Source organism: Silurus meridionalis, chromosome 16 (genome assembly GCF_014805685.1).
Source record: "Silurus meridionalis isolate SWU-2019-XX chromosome 16, ASM1480568v1, whole genome shotgun sequence".
Taxonomy (NCBI): Eukaryota; Metazoa; Chordata; class Actinopteri; order Siluriformes; family Siluridae; genus Silurus; species Silurus meridionalis.
In genome coordinates, this window is record NC_060899.1 from 15787089 (window position 1) to 15806450 (window position 19362).

The 19362-nt window shown below is 41.6% G+C and overlaps 1 protein-coding gene across 2 annotated transcripts in view; it reads right to left on the reverse strand.

Annotated features, from left to right (window-relative positions):
• LOC124399307 (V-set and transmembrane domain-containing protein 2-like protein) overlaps positions 1-19362 on the reverse strand; it is a 32350-nt gene that overhangs the window by 1515 nt on the left and 11473 nt on the right. Inside the window, exons 1-3 of one of the 2 annotated variants that reach the window (XM_046870166.1) lie at positions 10394-11095; positions 6197-6366; positions 3792-3836 (exon numbers count right to left, since the gene is read on the reverse strand). In XM_046870166.1, coding sequence (XP_046726122.1) covers positions 3792-3836; positions 6197-6366; positions 10394-10487 — 309 coding nt within the window. In that variant the 5' untranslated portion in view covers positions 10488-11095. Of the gene's footprint in view, positions 1-3791; positions 3837-6196; positions 6367-10393; positions 11096-19362 lie in introns of those variants that run through there. The other variant, XM_046870165.1, reaches the window with a different exon arrangement.

Sequence of the window (19362 nt, forward strand, 5' to 3'; positions counted from 1 at the left end):
ACCGATGTGATGCGATACGATTTTTTAACTATTTTTAGCACAATGTAATATAATGGAAATGATTTAAAGCTCTGCAATTCAATATGGTGCTGAGAGTTCACTTTTATTTCTTTGGTTCAGACAGACAGCAAATCATCACTTTACTGAAATGCCAACTTTTATGCCGACCTTACCATCACTAATACACACACACACACACACACTCTCATGACAGACACACGTGTGTGTGTGTGTGTGTGTGTGTGTGTGTTTCTCATTAACGTCTCCTGCATAGCCCGATGTGTGATGGCACTAAATAGCAGTCTTGAGGACGTGTGAGACAGGAAGCAGAGACACTTCATCAGGACACATGCTGTAATGAGACACAAGCTGTAGCCACATCCACAAACACACACACACACACACACACACACACACACACACACACACACACACACACACACACATATACATACATTTCCCTCCTTCTCTCCATTTGCCCCGTGTTATTTATCTATATAATTATTTCTTTCTGTTATCTCTACACAATACATCTCTGTCCCTCCCATTCCCTTTCTATCCATCATTCTCTCCGTCTCTCCCTATTTCCCTTTATCCTTCTTTCTTTATTCAGACAAAAGCAGAGTATTCCTTTCATCTCTGTCTCCTTTATTCTCCTTTTTTATAGCTTACTCTCCTTTTCTTTATCCTTTCTTTTCATCCTTTGATGGCTCTCTTGCTGTCGTTCTTACTTCATCCCTCTCTCCCTCTCTCTCATACACCAGCATCATCAAAACAGATTAGGCTTTTTAATCTCCTTTTCATATTGATCTCTCTCTCTCTCTCTCTCTCTCTTATTCTTTCTCTTTTCTCCATCCCTTTCTCTCATTCTATTTTCTGCTGTTTCCATCTCCGTTCTTTTTATTTCTCCATCTCTTCATATCATTTTGTCTCTTTTCTTTCTTTTGTTTCTCTTTTCTCTTCAATGTTTCTTCTTTATTTATTTATTTAATTCTATACACTCTCCCCTCTTTTCCTTTCTCTGTTCTCTCTCTTCTCTCTCTCTCTCTCTCTCTTTCTCATATTCATAAGCTCTCTTTTCCTTTCTTCAGATCATCATTGTCTCTCTTTTCTTTCTCTTGCTCTTCCATTGCTTTTGTTTCCCTCTCTTTCATGTTTTTTTTTTCTTTTTACATTTATCTCTCACCCTCTTTTCCGGTCTCTTCTTGCTTTCTCTCTCTCTCTCTCTCTCTCTCTCTCTCTCTCTCTCTCTCTCTCTCTCTCTCTTTCTTCCTCCTCTCAGAGTGACTTGTGTAGGAGTCCAATCGCTCAATAAAACCGTCTGCCAGGGAAACAAATTGAGTGCCAACATAGATGGATACTCACACAAGCACAACCTCACACACACACACACACACACACAAGCACACACACACACACACACCTTCAGCAAACCCAACCTGTGTTGCATTCACTGGCGCCACTCTGTTTCTGTCCACATACCCAATTTTAGTGAATATGAAATCTAACCCCAACCTCAACACTACACACACTTACACACACACACACACACACACACACACGCGCACACACACACACACACACACACACAGACACACACACAAAAGCCTCATCATTTATTCCTCTTGCTGAAGTCAAATGAATAAAATATGAGGATTCGTGCTCTTTTTTTAACTTCTGCTCTCCCAGTAGGTCTCTCGTATCTCTTCTTCTCTATGCTCTCCATCTTTCTCCTCCATCATTCTGCTCTCACTACCTTTTTTCACAGCTCTCTATCCGCTCCTCTCCTTTCAAATCCATCTTTCGTGTCTCCTGCTCTTCTGTTTCCTCACCTTTTTTTGCCTTGATCTCTTCATCTTTCCTCTCTTTATTTTCTCTTCTTTTAATAATGACTGCGCTTCAGATTTCAGCCAGAATTTAAACTTACACTATTAAAGGATTAGTGTCATGTTGTTACCAATGGCAACCAGCAAGTGCTTTGATTTGTTCTCTTTCGTCTACACCAATCATCCATAACCAATAAGACCACAGCTTCCCAATTCCCTGTAACCAATCAGAACACAGTCTTATCACAATCCACTGTAACCAATCAGAACACAGTCCCATCACAATCCACTGTAACCAATCAGAACACAGTCCCATCACAATCCACTGTAACCAATCAGAACACAGTCCCATCACAATCCACTGTAACCAATCAGAACACGGTCCCATCACAATCCACTGTAACCAATCAGAACACAGTCCCATCACAATCCACTGTAACCAATCAGAACACGGTCCCATCACAATCCACTGTAACCAATCAGAACACAGTCCCATCACAATCCACTGTAACCAATCAGAACACAGTTCCCACCCCATCACTCTAAACAATCCGAGCATTCCTTCTTACCCAAATCAACTGTAACCAATCAAAAGATAGCGCCTGTCCCACTCTACTGTAACCAATCAGAACACAGTTCCTATTCCTTAAAACAATACAATCAGACCAGAACCCCGGTCTTTGATTTACATGGAAGCCAGTGACATCAAAACACAATAACCAGAGGAACCCAGTTTCAGCCCCAAATGTCAAAACCATTTGCTTAAATATAAATGCAGTATAGCCAGTTAAACCATAGGTCCCATTTCCAAAGCAATATCAGAACACAATTTCCACCCAAGAACAGAATGAGTCTTTGATCAAGACTGAGGACCATCACCTCTGTTTGTAGGCCAAAAGTGTTCTTTAGTATTTTATAAACTGCAGATGATATAATTAGTAAAATCTCCAGTGAGCCACCTGCAATCCTGCAGAACAACAGATACGGCGCTACAATCAATACTGAAGCAAGTCCAAGTGCACGTCAATAAATCAGAGACAAATTGATACAAAAGAAAAACCCTAGACCAGAGTCCTCCTCCACCCTGAGAACCCCATTCCCATTCGCAAATATCCCTGGAACAAATCCTGCCGTACACACTTCTGCGTCCAATCACAAACCATTGTTCTAAAAACACACCTCCGTCACTGTAAACATAAACATTTTGTCATTTGGGTAAAACCAAAAGTATCAAACTGAACACTATGAACAGTCACTAAAAAGGACCCTGTACACAAAAGCACATCCTTCATACGTACTATAATTATAAAAAAGTGAAAATTGTGTTCGAATTCACATGAAGTAGTACACAGTCATATTGTGTATAATTTGGGACTAATCCACTGGGATGCAAAGTGTGGTGTGTGTGTGTGTGTGTGTGTGTGTGTGTTGAGACTGCCAGAACCTTAGATGTTTTTTTCTACTCGTTCCTCTGGGAGGCTGTTTTGCACAGTGATGCAGCACCTAGTGTTTTCACCAGAGGGTTTGTTCACCCCAGTAACTCTGAGACTAACTGCGTGTGTATACACACACACACACACACACACACACACACACACACACACACACACACACACACACACATCAAACCATCCATCAAGAAACCCGGTCAGTGTGTTTTAGCGAGGTGTGTGTGCGTCTTTGAGTATGTGTGTGTGTGTGTGTGTGTGTGTGTGTGATGATTATGTATATTAAACCATATATAAAACCTGCAAGAAAATTTGACAGAACAAATTTTTAGAGGAAGCATCAGGCACTCTTCATAATTAGAGAGAGTTCACAGAATTTTCTAGAAGCTTAAGCTCCGCCCCTTTTTTATTACATCTTCGTCTGTCGTTCTCAAAACTAAAAATTGTTTTGTCTTAAATCGTCGACAATTTGGTCGAGACCCATCACCTGAAAGAGACAACAACGTCTGGAACTTACGCTGATTTTCGTAGCGTCCTTTGGAATCTCCTCTTGAGGCGCCACCTACAGGATAAAATATAAAACATGCACAGCGTGAAATATTCAGCACTTCAGCCTACATTTGCATTTGATGTCCTTTCACGCTCGGTTCAAAGAGGAAAGAAAAAGGTCCCATCAAAGGTCTATTTAATGACATCTTGTCCAATGAATGTTGACTGTCCACAAGTCAAAAAAATATTTCTGGCCAAAAGTATTGGGACACCCGACTTTCCAAGCCGTTATTGAAAATCATGGAATTTTCCTTTCGCTTGAACTTGAGACCCAAACCTGTTCCAGCATGGCAATAGGCACAAAGCTCCAGCTTTATGAAGATCTGCTTTACAAAGTTGGAGTGGAAGATCTCCTGCTATAGAGCTTATTGAACACCTTGGAGGAACGCTGACTGCACCCCAGGCCTCGTTACCTCACCAACATCTGTACCTGACATTACTAACACTTTTGTGGATGAATGAATCTTCAGAAAACCTAGTGGAACATCTTCCCAGAAAAGTGGAGCTTATTATAAACAGCAAATGGAGACTAAGTATGGAACCAGATATATATATATTTCTATATATTTTGTATGTGTGGAAGCGAGGTGGACATGGAGAGCCTGTATCCATCTGCCCCCTCCTCAGTGGCCCGAGATGAATAATGCATGTCGGTTTGGAGGTTAGCGTGAGTTTCTTTACCTCCAATTAGAAAGCCTTCTCAGATCCGCAGCACGGATCCACACAAACTTTCCCTCTCTGTCGCTGAACCTTTCACCTCCTACAAAATTATTCCTCAGCACCACTCAATCTTTCATCCTTTCCTCTCCGGTGCCTGCCTGCTCCCTCTTTCCTGCACCTCACACACACTCACACACACATACACATCCTCCTCATTGTCCCTCCTCCCTCTCTAGGTGCCTGGGGAACCTGAAGCTATTTCTACCTCAGTGATTAATGTGGAGATATTGTTTCCTGCACACACCACTCCTCCTCAACACATCCCATCCTCAACCCCTCTCTCTCTCTCTCTCTCTCTCTCGCCTTTATTAGGGATCTACTGTCTGGTTTATGTCCTACCTGATTGATCCGATTGATCCGAATCTAAAAGATGTCAAGACGGATTCGTTTTTAGAACCCCCAATAATTTCCATTGTGTTTACTAGATGTTTTTTTCTAGGATTCATGTTCAATATTTGTACTGAATTATTTCCTTGATAATAAAAGCATAGTTTTTTTTATTAAACAATAAGTAAACGATCACGTCGTAGTTACAGTGAAAAATGTTTTAATTCTGTTCCCATCCCTAGATTTTTGGTTTGGTTACATATGCAAATGTATGCAGAGTTAATTAGACGAAGCCTGGACTGCATACTAAATAAACGCTTGTCACTTATTTCTCTTTTTTTCTCCTCTGGTGGATAAGTTCAGAGCAGTAAGAAAAACTTATAAAAATAAATAAAAAGCCAAATGATTGAGTAAAGGAATGCACTCATAATGAGCAAAACATCAAGAAAGTTCATGAGTGAAGGGGAATAGATACACGGAAGGAAATGAACGTAATTAATATGCGAATAAACATGAATGACGCAAGTAAACTGCTCAGCTCTGAGCTAAGATCAGATTTTTTTCCCCTCACCTGAAGATTCCATGTCAAATTACAAATTATAGTACACACATAAGAACCAAATCCTCACAGATCTTTGGAGTTTATTATCATTTCTTGCTAAATTAAAAAAGCAAAATTAAAAAAGTAAGTAAGCATAATTTCCGCCTTCCGTTTATTTACCCTCCCGCTGTTTGAAACATTGCAGCAATGACTGAAAATGCGTTTTCAAAAGCCTCTGTTTTCACAGGTCCACACTGCGACATAAAAATAGTGTTTTTAAAAGCATTGACTTTGGAGGACCTTTTCGAAAAACAGCGTTTTCATTTACTGAAAACACGTCTTAGTGTAGACCGAAGGCCAAAACTGAGAGAAAAATATAAAAAAACAAACAAAATTTCAAACAAAAACATATTGTGTGGACATGGCCTTACTGTGTTGCTGATCAGAAAGAGTGGGAGTACGTCACATGATTGAGAGGAAGCACTTGTTGCTCTTGTATGATAAGCGAAAGTTGGGGTTGAGTGGTTGGAAATTGGCAGCCGGCAAAATTAGGAAGAAAAATGTAAACAAATTGAAGAAATAGACATTGAAAGACCTGGGGTGCCAATACTTTTGTTGCAAACAGACAACTTGTTCAAATGTTCTCAGGGCCTGAAATCTTGATTAAATGTATGCTACACATTCAGAATATCGCACTTCTATACTCCACACCACTGATGAGGAACCACATAATACGTCTAAAGAGCTGAACTGTTTCAGGACACATTAGCATTAGCACCATTCACCTGGTTGGTGGTCCATGTCTCTTGGTCGGTCCACTCTTTGTGGTTCCTGATGTACCACCACTGGATCTCCAGAGAATAAGAAGCTAAGCCTGATCCCCGGAACGAGCAGGCCATCTCCACATCCTGCCCGCTGTGTGCCGTCATGTCATGAGGGACCTCTGTGAAGAGAGCTGGCGAGAGAAACAGGCAGACAGCAAGGATTTCAAAGGGCTGTGATTTGAAAGGAGAGAAGAGAACAGAACGAGACTATTGAGGGCCACTTAAGCGCTTCGAGAGAAGCTTTTCAGGGTTAAATCCGGTTATTTCGGCATTATGTGCATTTTAAAAGCATCATCCTGCAATAAAGGGAGTAAAAAGAGAGAAAGTGAAGGAAAATTAAAGTATGAATGGGTCATAAATGATGTTAGTGCCTGCAGTCAATTTTATGGTTGTGATGTCACTACTCGGAAAACATTTCTAGCTTCCAGTCACACCGTAGCAGCAGGAAAATGTCGGTAAGGTAACGATCTGTTCCCAGGCTTCAAACAGATCCAGCCTGACTAGCCAAAGTGTATTTTTATTAACGCTCCTGAGACTTTCACTCCGAGCTCTACAGCAAACTCAGCACATTTCTGAACAGACTCAATTCCCTCTCGTCATGTTGGGCAAAAATAGGTTGTTTCCCTTTCGGTGCTGTATCTAACACTGTCCTGCCTAAACCACATACACTCCACAGACTCTCAGCTTCCCAATCAGCTGGGAAACGTCAAGACAAATAAACACTTTCTTCTTCTTCTCCTTTGGATCCAGTTTCTCCCCAATACTAATCTGGACATTTTAGAGAAACAGGCACATGAAAGGGGCAGTTGGTGTTGAAGTGTGGAAATAAGCAGCACCCAAGACTCCTTATCGGACCGCACACACTCCTGGCAGCCAGCAGGCAGCCCTGTGCACTTCAAAGTGAACGATTCAGCTCTGTGTGGATCACTCACACCTCACTTTCAGACCCTCAACATGAGACGCCGCTGCCGTCTGAGAGCGCTGTGTAATGTCTAATGCTGGTGTATAATGCCACTGTCTAATGCCGATATATGATGGCAGTACATAATGCCTCTGTCTAATGCCAGTATATAAAGGAAATATGTAATGCCACTGTCCAAAATATAATGGCAGTATATAATGCCATTTAAAAAAAAATTTTTGGGGACGACGACTTTGAAAGAGAAGTAATTTAAGATCCTCTACACCAAAGTCTCCAGTCTGATTAGTTATACATCGGTTCAGTCTAACAGCATCTCTGACTGAGGTGCAGCTGCAAATCACAGCTTTGCAGCAAAGCGCTCATTCTGATACACAAGCATTTCTATGGAAACAGCTTACAGAGAGTCGTGCGTTGTGGACAGTTCACATAAACAGCTTACCAACATGTGTAATTGCTGATGAAAGGTTTCTGTAAGGAGATAGTACATGTTCCAGTGGAGAACCTGTCCAAAGGTTTCCATCATCTTAAGGACAGAGAGAGAAAAAAAGGAAAGGACTGGGGAAGAAACAAGCTGTAGCACAACCGAGAACTTGTTTCATAACATTCAATTTCAAAACATAAAAGGCCCCAGAATCCACCATCATGGGATAAGGTGAACATGCAGCTACCTAGCTTTAGCTCCATAAAATGTTAGCTATGTCAAATCTGATAGCTAGAGGAAAGGAAAGGAAAGGAAAGGAAAGGAAAGGAAAGGAAAGGAAAGGAAAGGAAAGATGTATATAACGAATCCTCCTTGGATCATGAGAAGGCTATGATTGTTCAGATATTGTTCAGCATTAGTGTTTCTCTCTTTTCATTCCAAAGTTCTTCACTACCAAGTCCACTAAAATAGCTAACACTAATTTCAAATTTCTATTGAACATGAGATAAAGCAAAAAAGACAAAGTGTGAAATCTGCACAAGTACATGACTAAACTCTTCAGCACATTCAGACAGGCTAATCCGGGATTTGCTAGCATGTCTTGTCAAACAAGCCCCATGAATAATGAAGATATTAATCTCGCTGATCCAACCCATATGGCTATTAACTCTGACCCAATCCTCTTAACTGCTCCCTACAGAATGCTTTTTATTTCCCCCAGAAACCCATTCGAAGGAGCGGAAGACTGGCTCCGGGCCCTCAGGGTGTTCCGGATCGTTCCAGCTGCTCCCTGAGAGACTTTTAAATATTCACATGTCCACTTTAGAGCTTCGGTGCTAAACCATGCCATGTCTCAGAACATCTCCTGGATCATCAGGAGCTCAAAGTCAGGCATGTCGTATGGTACATTATTGGAAGCCCCGCCTCCTTTCCATTTCCATATACAATAATCCCCTGCTTTATCGCAGTTCAAATAATGGTGGCAGGAAATGAGCCAGACAATGAATAAAAAAATATATAAATAGGGTTGCCCTCTTGTGGCCTGGAGGGGAATTGAGCCAAATATTTACGTTGTTGTCCCAGTTTGCTCACACATTCTCATTCCACTTCTTTTAAGGGATGAGTACAGGAACAGAGGTGATCAAGCTTTTGCTGTGGTTATAAAGCTGTGCAAGCTGTGCTCAGCCTTAAATCTGGCAACTTTGAAATCTTTGTCTTTTTTTAACTTAAAATTTTTTGAAAGATTGAGTTGTGTATGCAGTTGTGTTTCTTGGCTGATACTTGGTTGCGAATGCGCTACGGTTTAAAGCACTTTGTTAACGGCACGTTATTAAAGGTGCCATATGAATAAACGTGTGATTTTTTTGTAGAGTGAGCACAACTCCCATGCACTACATAGAGATCCGTGAACGACTGAGAGATTTGGGACACAGATCTATTTTTTTATTTATCACAGTATCTGGAGTGTAGCTGAAATAAACAAATGTCAACAATTGAAACAATGTGTTTTGGTCACAAGGTTTATTTTAAATGAACAAACTCTTTCATTGGATTCAGCGTGTAGCTGCGATGGTACGTTACACTCGAGTCTGAAGAAGAAAAAAGCTATCGACCGGCTCGGATTCACATTAGCATCATCGCCGGAAGGCTGTCATATCTCCACCTCAATCGTCTTTAAAAAATATTCAGAAACACTCGGAGCGATTACTAGAAACTCAGTCTTGCTGATACCGTGTGACAGAATACAAAAGCTCTGTGGCAGCTGGCCATTTCAGAAAGGCCACATGTCACGCTGAGTTTAAACAAGCCTCAGTCTGCAGGGCCGCTGGGAGAACTGCAGGGACATCCATTACAAATAAAGGAGCCAGTTATCTACAAAAAAACAGTAGTTCACGTTTGGGAGTAACCAAACCGCAATTTGCGTACGCCGACTGATCTGTGAAAGGGAGCGAGCTTCCTGTGCTCACAACTGAAAAATAACAGCAGATCAAATCATTTCAATTCTTCAGTCCCATTATTGGCCTCCGATTGCTGTACAGCTTTGTGTATTGTTAAAGTCGACGCGCTCCGAATCCATCCAGCGCTCAGTCCCGTGTCCCCACGACCCTGATGCTAATAGATTTTCAAAAAAGGGAAAAAAGAGGAAGCTGTAAAGAGGAGAATAATACACAGCCATGACTTCAGTGAGGGGCGGAGCCAAAGCGAGTGAATCCCTTTAAAAAGAAAAGACATTGGAGAGAAAGATGGAGAAAGAGAGGTAAAAAATAAACCTCAAGCTACCTAGAGCTAGAATCCTTCCTGTTTAATTACTCATCATTGACTCCACTCTGGCCACACCCCTTTTTTAAATTTACGCCACATCTGCGTAAACCTCATATCCCATAATTCCCTCTCAGGACAATTTTTCTCAGGTCCTAGTTCAGCAAGTGAAATCGAATCAAAATGGCCGCTCACAGCATCAACAGTAAAGACATCAGGATTGTCTGACTTTCTAGAACTTTCAGATGATGGTAAATAAACATCCCACAGCCTACAGTAAACAACAATATTTGTCTTTAGGTGTTTTTAGACCCTTTACATCCACAATAAAGACAAACACATAGTAATTTAACTGAACAAGCTTTTACTGTGGACGTTTGAGGTTTGGAAGCCTGGAGACATGTTTCATTAATGTCCACAGCCGAGTCGTTTAATCTCATTCCTCTTCGTGTAGGTCACAAACATCATCATTGACTAAATGGCAGAGTAAAAAGACCACTTTTGGGTGTGATAAAATGGAGAAAACCTGGGTTTGATTCTCAGCTTCAGATCGTACCTGTGGTTTCCAGGAGGACGTTAATAACTCCGGCTCCGGCTTCAGGACTCTTTCTGTAATCAGCTGTAATTTCTGGTGTCACACACCACATCATATCCTCTTATTTCCTCTTAATTGGAATCTCAAAAAGGACACAGCACCTGCACAGAAAAAGGTTTCCTTCTGCTCCACCATGCCTCATTAACTCCATAACGAGGTTACTCGTTAGCTCATCAGGTCAATCAGGTGTGCTGAAGGAGGGAGGAACAGACGCCAGTCCGGAGTCGGCTGGTTTAGACGTCTGTCGCTAACAGAGACGTGAGACTCAGAAGGAGGCTTGATGAAAAGCAGGAAGCGGCCCGCTTTCCTATCAAAGCCTGCATGCTCGAAGCATCTTCTCTTCGACAACGAGCAGCAGAAAGAGCCGGAGACTGTAATTATTGTGGCGCTATCGTAATTGGAGGCTTCAAAGGACCGTGTAAGTGATATGAGAAAAGCTACAGAGACATCATTATTTCCCAGAGATATGATCAGACAAGTGGCTTCTTTTTTCAGTGGAAAGCACAATCGGTCGATCAAAACAGGGAGCAGGGGATCATAATGGCCGGGGTAAAGAGAGAGAGAGAGAGAGAGAGAGAGATCTCATCCAATCTCTTTTATTCCAGAATTAGTGATTTATTAAGATGAAAACATAGCGATACTAAGGCTCAAGCATTACCCAGTACAAGTGAGAGAGAGAGAAAGAGAGAGAATGCGAAGAGAAAGGTGGAGAGAGAGAAAGCAAGAGAGTGTGTGAGAGAGAGAGAGAGAGAGAGAGAGAGAGAGTGCATAGAGAAAGAGAGAGAGAGTGAATGCAAAAGAGAAAGTTAGAGAGAGAATACGAAAGAGAAAGGGGGAGAGAGAGAATCTGAAGGAGAAAGACAGAGTGCGAGAGAGAAAGAATGAAGGCACAAAAGGGAGCAAACTGAAAAGTGAGAGCGACAAACAACAAAAACAAGAGAGAAAAGTGAAAGTGTGAGAGAATTAGAATAATAATAAAATTAGAGAATAATAATTTATTTTATTTAGTGCCTTTAAAATTACATTTAAAACAATAATAATAATAAGATTAATAACATACGTAAATGTAATAAACATTATAGATACATTCTTATTTGCTTTCATTTTGTCCCTCATTTTTCTTTCTTTTTTCTTGTTTTTCTTTATCTTATTTCTATCTTTCCTTCCTTTTGAACTTGCTTTTGCAATACACATGTACACTTATTTGTGTACACTTAATTTTATTTTAAAACTCTGTATAGTTTTTTACTGTACAGACTCTTATTTCTGTTATGTGTCTGTATGTTCAACGCTTTGGCAATATGAATGTCCATATTTGTCATGACAATAAAACAACCTTTGAATCTTGAACCTTGAATCATGAGTGTTGAGAAAAGATCAGTGCACTTCCTCTCGGCTCCTAAACACAGTGCGAGTGTGTGAACTCCATCAAAGCAAAGGATCATCCTGGAAAGAGCAAATGTCTGAGACGTGACCTTCAGATTGAACTCAATCCAGCCTTCAGAGTAAAAGGCCGGGAGAAAAAGAAAGAGCACAAGAAATAGATAGATAGAGAGAGAGAGAGAGAGAGAGAGAGAGAGAGAGAGAGAAAGAGAGAGAGAGAGAAATTGAACCCATTGACAACTCAAACAAAAAGAAAGCAGAAGTAGACAGATTTCCAGATGTCAACACCGTCATCTCTCTCCTTCTCTCTCTCTCTCTCTCTCTCTCGGTGTCTCTTTCTCTCTCACTCGACAGGCAGAATGCATTATTTAGGAAGTCAGATCCAGGATCAGAAGCGTCACATGTCCAATCCTTCCACATATTTAAGTAAATGTGTTCATTAAGATGTTACCGATTCACTAAAGCCCCGTGTTCGCTTTAACGAGCAACGGAAAGCAGTAATGGGATGTGCGTCCACATCAGGTTTTCAAGATTTTTCAAGATTTTTTCCCCCGGCAAATCCAAGCAACGGTTTTCAGACCAAACCGATGCCAAGGTTAAAGTCCATTTTTTCTTTAGCTCTCGGTACATTCCAGTAATTGCCATTCGTGGAGAACATGAAGAACCAAATGAAGGGCTGAGGATCTGCTGACTCATCAAAGTGGACTCGGCTGATTTATAGACACGTGGTTTGTTCGGATCTTTTTACAAGAAGAGAAAGAGGGAGGACTTGAAAAATGAGGAAAAATTAGTGTAGCACAAACCCGTGTTCCTCTTCACTAGAACTGAAAGATTAAAAATGACTTTTTTAAGTGATTGTAGCATTAAACCTGCACTGCAATGACTAAAGTTTGTGGACACCTGAGCATAAGATTCCTTGGTGCTTCTTCTCCCTATGTAAAAAACTCCATTCTTCTGAGAAGATGTTCCACTACATTTTGTGAAGATGTGTGAAACTTCATGTAGGCATTTTACTAACACCAGGGTGTAAAGTCAGGTTCTGATGGAGGTGAGGTGAGGAAGCCTGGGGTGCAGTCAGCGTTCACAAGGTTCAGACTCTAGAGCAGGAGATCTTTTACTCCATCCCTTGTATCTTCATGGAGCTGGCTTTGTGCACAGAAACATTGTCATGCTGGAACAGGTTTGGGTACAGGTGAAGGGAAGATTTCATGCTAGCACATCGAAGCTAACCAGACCAAGATGGCGGCCCGTGTACAACGCGAGTTCTCTTCAGATTTTATCATTCACTTTGTTGTTTTCAGCTCACTCAGTATCATTGTAATATATATTTGCACATTTTTACTTCCAGAATACGTTTATTGTATATTTATATTAGATTTATTTATATACGTTGCTATTTGCAATTCTGGTTAGATGCTAACTGCATTTCATTGACTCTGTACTTTTACTCTGCACAATGACAATAAAGTTGAATCAGATCTAAATCTAATCTAAAGACATTGTATTCAATTGTGTGCCTCCATGTTTGTGGTAACAGTTTGAGGAAGAACCACATCTAGCTGGAAACATCAAGGTTTTGAATACTTGGTGGTATCTCAGTGGGTATGGCAGTGGAATTGGAAGGTCACAAGTTCAAATCCCGGCACCACCAACCTGCCACTGCTGGGCCCTTGAGCAAGGCCCTTAACCCTCACCTGCTCGGGTGTAAGTCGCTCTGGAAAAATACATATATACATGTACATGTGCTTTTACTCCATATGGTGTTATTGCTCTCAACAAAAAGATATCTTTGTTACGTTTTAATCCACGTGTAAAAAAATAAATAAATCAATAGCAACAGGCTGAAGCTCTTCTCGAGGCAACGAGACCTGAGCTCACGGTGAGAATATTACACATTTAAGTCTGTGAATAAAAGAGCTAATTAGTATGTAAAAGGATCCAAAATCTAATCCTGAAACATTTACAATCGAAAGCTCAGAGGGAACGAGATTAGAGTAAAGCGTCTGCGACTCGACAGATGCCTCTGCCTCCTGATTAACTCCGCCAGGGGAATAAATTTAACACGCCTTTATCTGTGATTATTATTTCTGGCCTCTCGGTCTCGGTGAGCGCCAATGTCTGTCGAGCAGTGAGCGCCGTCGAGCGTGACAGGAAGGGCAGCGCTTTGGAAATCTTTTTTTTCCGCAAACATCTCCAACCTCTCCTCTCCTGCTGCCATGAATACTTAATATAACTCACGAGCCGAGTGTCACTGTTGCCCCTGGAAACAGGAGGTGGGCTGTGGTACAGGATCCCATTTCGAGAGCTGCAGATGGAAACACGAGGCGAGAGAGCGAGCGTGGACGCACATCTACGAGTTTCCTGATGGACTGAGAAGACAGGACCACAGGAATAACGCTGAGATCAACTCTGTACACACTCATACAGGTTCCTACCAGGAACCAGGTGAATTTCAGGAGTAGCTTTTGAGCGTGTGGTCATCCAGCCTGCAGTCTATAGACGGGACGTCGTTTGAGACGCACTTTCAACCAGTAACTACGATACACAGGGTGTGTTTTCTCAAGGTGTTTCCTCAGAAACCAATCAGAAGACCTGAAACTACCTCAACTACTTCATGTCCAGTCTTTCTGAATAAAACAATTATCCACTCAATAATCCCACGTTCCGTCCCCCAATCTTTGCGACGTACAACATATCGCCAAAAGTTTGTGCACCCCTGAGTGACACACTTATATGGAACATCTGGGGGATTTGTTGAATAATAATCTCCACTCTACTGAGAACAAGATTTTGGGATGTTGCTGAGCATCCAAGACCAAGTACAAGAGCATCGTTTGAGAACGTTCCAGCTCAAGATTATCCCAGTGGTGTTCAGTGTGGTTTGAGGAGGAGGAGGAGGAGGAGAAGGAGGTCAGGGCTCTGTGTAGGACACTAAAGTTCTTCCAGTTGAACCTTCATGCCAGTAATGGAACACACACTGTACAGCTACATACATTATATACAAATTTTGTGCAAGTCTGAAGATGAACTACGTTTGGTTGTGATGAGGTGCACAGACTTGAATTACTGGTTGAATTATTTGGTCGCATGACAATAATACAAACACGTCAGATAAACTAGCAGCTAGCTACTACAAGCTACATGACACGCAGAGAAACGTAGCGTAACTGTAATGAAGCTGCGCCGCTAATTACATATAATTAGAGTTTATCAGGCTGCAGTTCGGGTCGTTAGATGAAGGCTGTAATTGTCAAATAAAGAGCTCTAGAAGGAGTCGAAATGAATCAAGCTGTAGGAGCTCTGTTATAAATTTGGGTTTGCTGCAGCTTTAGTGGGATGACAGACACCCACCCACCCACCAACACACACACAAATACACACAAACACACACACACACACACACACACACACACACACACACACACACACACACACACAGAGCACAGAACATGATAAATGTGCTGCTGCTCTTTCAGATTATAGCGTTATTTTATCCGCGGTGAATCTGTGGATATGAATCATAGTGATGTTGTGTGTCGCCTCGTAAGGACTCCGAGTTAAGCGCTGCAGGTGGCAGCTGCGATGAAATACGGTACAGCCGATCCACAGGCACGTCAAAAAAAAGAGGACAGGAGAGGAGAGCTGAGAGGGAACGAAGAGAGAGAGGGAGAGAGGGAGAGGGAGGACGGAGGAGGTGTGCATGGAGATGTCGAAGGCGTCTAAAAGAGGAGAGACGGGAATAGATCGAGGTGAGACTGAAAAATGAAGAACACGAGAGAGAGAGAGAGAGAGAGAGAGAGAGAGATAGATAGATAGATAGATAGATAGATAGATAGATAGATAGATAGATAGATAGATAGATAGATGGGAAAGAGAGTGAGAGATAGAGAAACAACAAAAAGAGAAATAGACAGACAGACAGACAGACAGACAGACAGACAGACAGACAGACAGACAGACAGACAGACAGACAGATAGATAGATAGATAGATAGTGACAGTGGATAGTGACTGACCGTAATGCAGCTACAATTAAACACAGGTTTAAACTTAAGCTATTAAAACTAAAAATGGATACAAAAATACAGAATGTGTGAGTGAGTTGTAGATCTTATACCACATAACATCTGTATTTTACATCCGTTACGTTAAATGTTCTGGAACGTCAGTAAAGTGATCTGTTCCTGAGAGCGTTACAGCAGCTATCGACAGTTCAATTCATTAACGCAATTGATATTAAGAGAGAATTGACACCCCAGATGCCCAAAGCCCCGCCCCTTCCTGTCCACAGCGCACGCACGATGTCCCGGCTGAACACACTTCGGTACCGCCTACATTAGCACGTGTCTGAAATGAAAAAGATGAAGAGGAATCACAGACGGAGGAAGAAAGAGAAACAAGTGCAGGAAGATCAGAAGGTTAACGGACAGGACAAAATAAGCGTAAAAAAAAGCAGTTAATTTCCCACAATGCAGCAGAAAATTACCGGCGTGTCGACGCTAATAAAAACGTCTGATGGCTCAAATGAATTAATAATAAGCCCCCGGTGTGAAAAGCGACCGAGGCGCAAATTACGACATTTCATGTTCACTTCGCTAAAAAAATGACAGAGGACACTGTAGAGCAATTAACCTCAGGCCTGAGTACACACTCTCTCTCTCACACACACACACACACACACACACACACACACACACACTATCCAGTAACACACACACACACACACACACACACAATGGTCAGCAACACACACACTCACACTATTCAGTAACACACACTCACACACACACACACACACACACACACACACACACACATACACCGGCCAGCAACACACTCACACACTGGTCAGCAACACACACATATACACTGGTTAGCAACACACACACACAAACTCACACACACACTGGTCAGCAACACACACACACACACACACACACACACACACACACACACACTGGTCAGCAACACACACACACAGACACACACACAGGTCAGAAACACACATGTACGTACACACACACACACACACACGCACACATGCATATTTATGATGTATTAAATTACATATAAATCTCATCTACCTGGTTTTGTTCATATTTGTGTGATTCACTGTACAATTGTATATTTACTGCATTTCTTCATTTTACTGTACAGTGGGTTTTCTTCCTTCTATTTTCTAAAATCTGCTTTATTAATTGTGTGATTTGTAATATTTAATGTGAAGCAGTTTATAGTTATTTATTTATTTATTTATTTATTTATTTAATACATTTTTGTAAATTAAATATACTCAACATCTGGAGAGAAATTCCATGATTTTACAAAATGTGAATGCCTTCCTCATATATTCAGGTGTGTGTGTGTGTGTGTGTGTGTGTCAGCACATCTAATTAGCATTCAGACATGATGTCACCAACACACTGATCTTTCTATCCAAAACACTGAGAAACAGTGATGAAAGAAAAGTTGTGAATTGGAGCTGACAGGCGACAACAGTGTGTGTGTGTGTGTGTGTGTGTGTGTGTGTGTGTGTGTGTGTGTGTGTGTGTGTGAGAGAGAGAGAGAGAGAGAGAGAGAGAGAGAGAGAGAGAGAGAGCGGCATAATCCAGCAGCGAAATAACACAATTATCAGTGATTGGAGATTATTTTGAAGTGTCAGGTGTAACGTCACATGAACCAGAACTGGAAAGAGATACACACACACACACACACACACACACACACACACACACACACACACACACACACACACACAGATCTAAAAATCTTTTTGTCTTTCTCCTCTCTCTCTCTTCCACTTCCTCTCTTTATTTCTCTTTCTCTCTATTTCTCTCCCTACATTCCTCTCCATCTCTTACCTCTCCCTCTTTTTCTTTATCATCCTCTCTCTTCCTCTTCCTTTTTTCTCTTTGAAGATATGATCCTGGAATTCTGAACAGTGTGAAAAGTGGGAATAGTCAGAAGTAATAACCGACAGCAGCAGCAGCAGCAGTGCGACGGTCAGAACCCGGCACTGACGATCAGCACACATTCCACACGGAACAAGATGAGCGAAATCTACGAGGGACGAGTGTGTGATAAAGTGTACATGAGAACATGTAAAACAGTGACGTTTTGGAGAAAACAGAGGAGAGAAGTGTGTCACGTTCGATCAGCTGTTACACACCGAGCTCACAATGGCCTCAAAACCCAAAAAACACACACACACACACACACACACACACACACACACACACACACACACACACACACACACACACAATTCATCAGAAGCGAAATGCTGCCTAGGAAAAGTCACTTCCTGCCTGTGAACCTCTTTTGAGTCGTTAATACAAAACACTCTACATGAATTAATCCTCATCCACCGTGACGCCGAATCCTTTACACTTCCTGTTCTTTTCTCCTTCCCATTAAACCTGCTGCTATTACATTCAAATGTCAATTCCCGAATCCTCAATGTCTTTATTCCTCACATACATAATTAAATTAGATTCAATTTTTTTATCCATTTATAGTTACACTAGTTTGACACACCTGACTTTTCCAACCATACGTGATTCTTCCCCGAACTGTTCCCACGAACTTCTCCAGGACGTCTTTGGAGGCAAGAAATTTTCCCTTCACTAAGAAAACCCAAACCTGTTCCAGCATGAGAATGTGCACAAAACCAGCTTCATGGAGATCGGCTTTACATGGTTTGGAAGTGTGTGGAAGATCTTCTGCTATAGAGCTCCATCCCTACTGAACAATGAATGTGAATGCTGACTGCACCCCAGGCCTCCTCACCTTCTCATCTACATCGGTTCCTGAGTTTGCTAACACACTTGTGTCTGAATGAGTCTCAAATAAATCTCTTTACAAAATCTAGTAGAACATCTTCTCAGAAGAGTGGCGCTTATCGTAAGCGAATGGAGACTAAAAGTGGAATGGGATGTTCAAGAAGAAGCACATATCAATCTTATGCTGAGGTGTCCACAAACTTTTGGGAATATAGTGTATGTTGAATGATACTGTTTTCACTTATAGCAGGTTGTCATGGTACAGAGAAAAACACTTAACAGTGGAACTCCATCTCCATCCTGGTCACTTCTGAAAACTTCCACGTTCACTCGTCTTTTTCTTTACATTCTGGAAAGAAACGCCATTTCTTGTGGAGCGGAAACTGAGCATTTGTAAAACACACTCCCGAGTGGGAAAAACTTTTATTTACTTTAATTTAAATTGAAAGTCTTGGGTTAGACTGTGGCACCGAGTCTGACGGAGATGATGCAGGAGATGAAGATTTCTTACAAAGGCGTGGGTATTTTCAGATGTTCCACCATCACCTCTGACACTGGAGAATCCTTCCCTAAACATCTCTATGAAGGAGCCACCACTATAGAGATATTTCCCAACCATTATTTAAACAAATCCTGGAGCACGTTTGAGATAAACCCCATCACCACGTAATAATCAGCGATCCCGCATAGGAATCCGCTCGAGCGTCGTCCGTCTGTCGCCTGTAAACTCGCCGATCGATCCCACGCTGTGTGAGGAGCCACGACA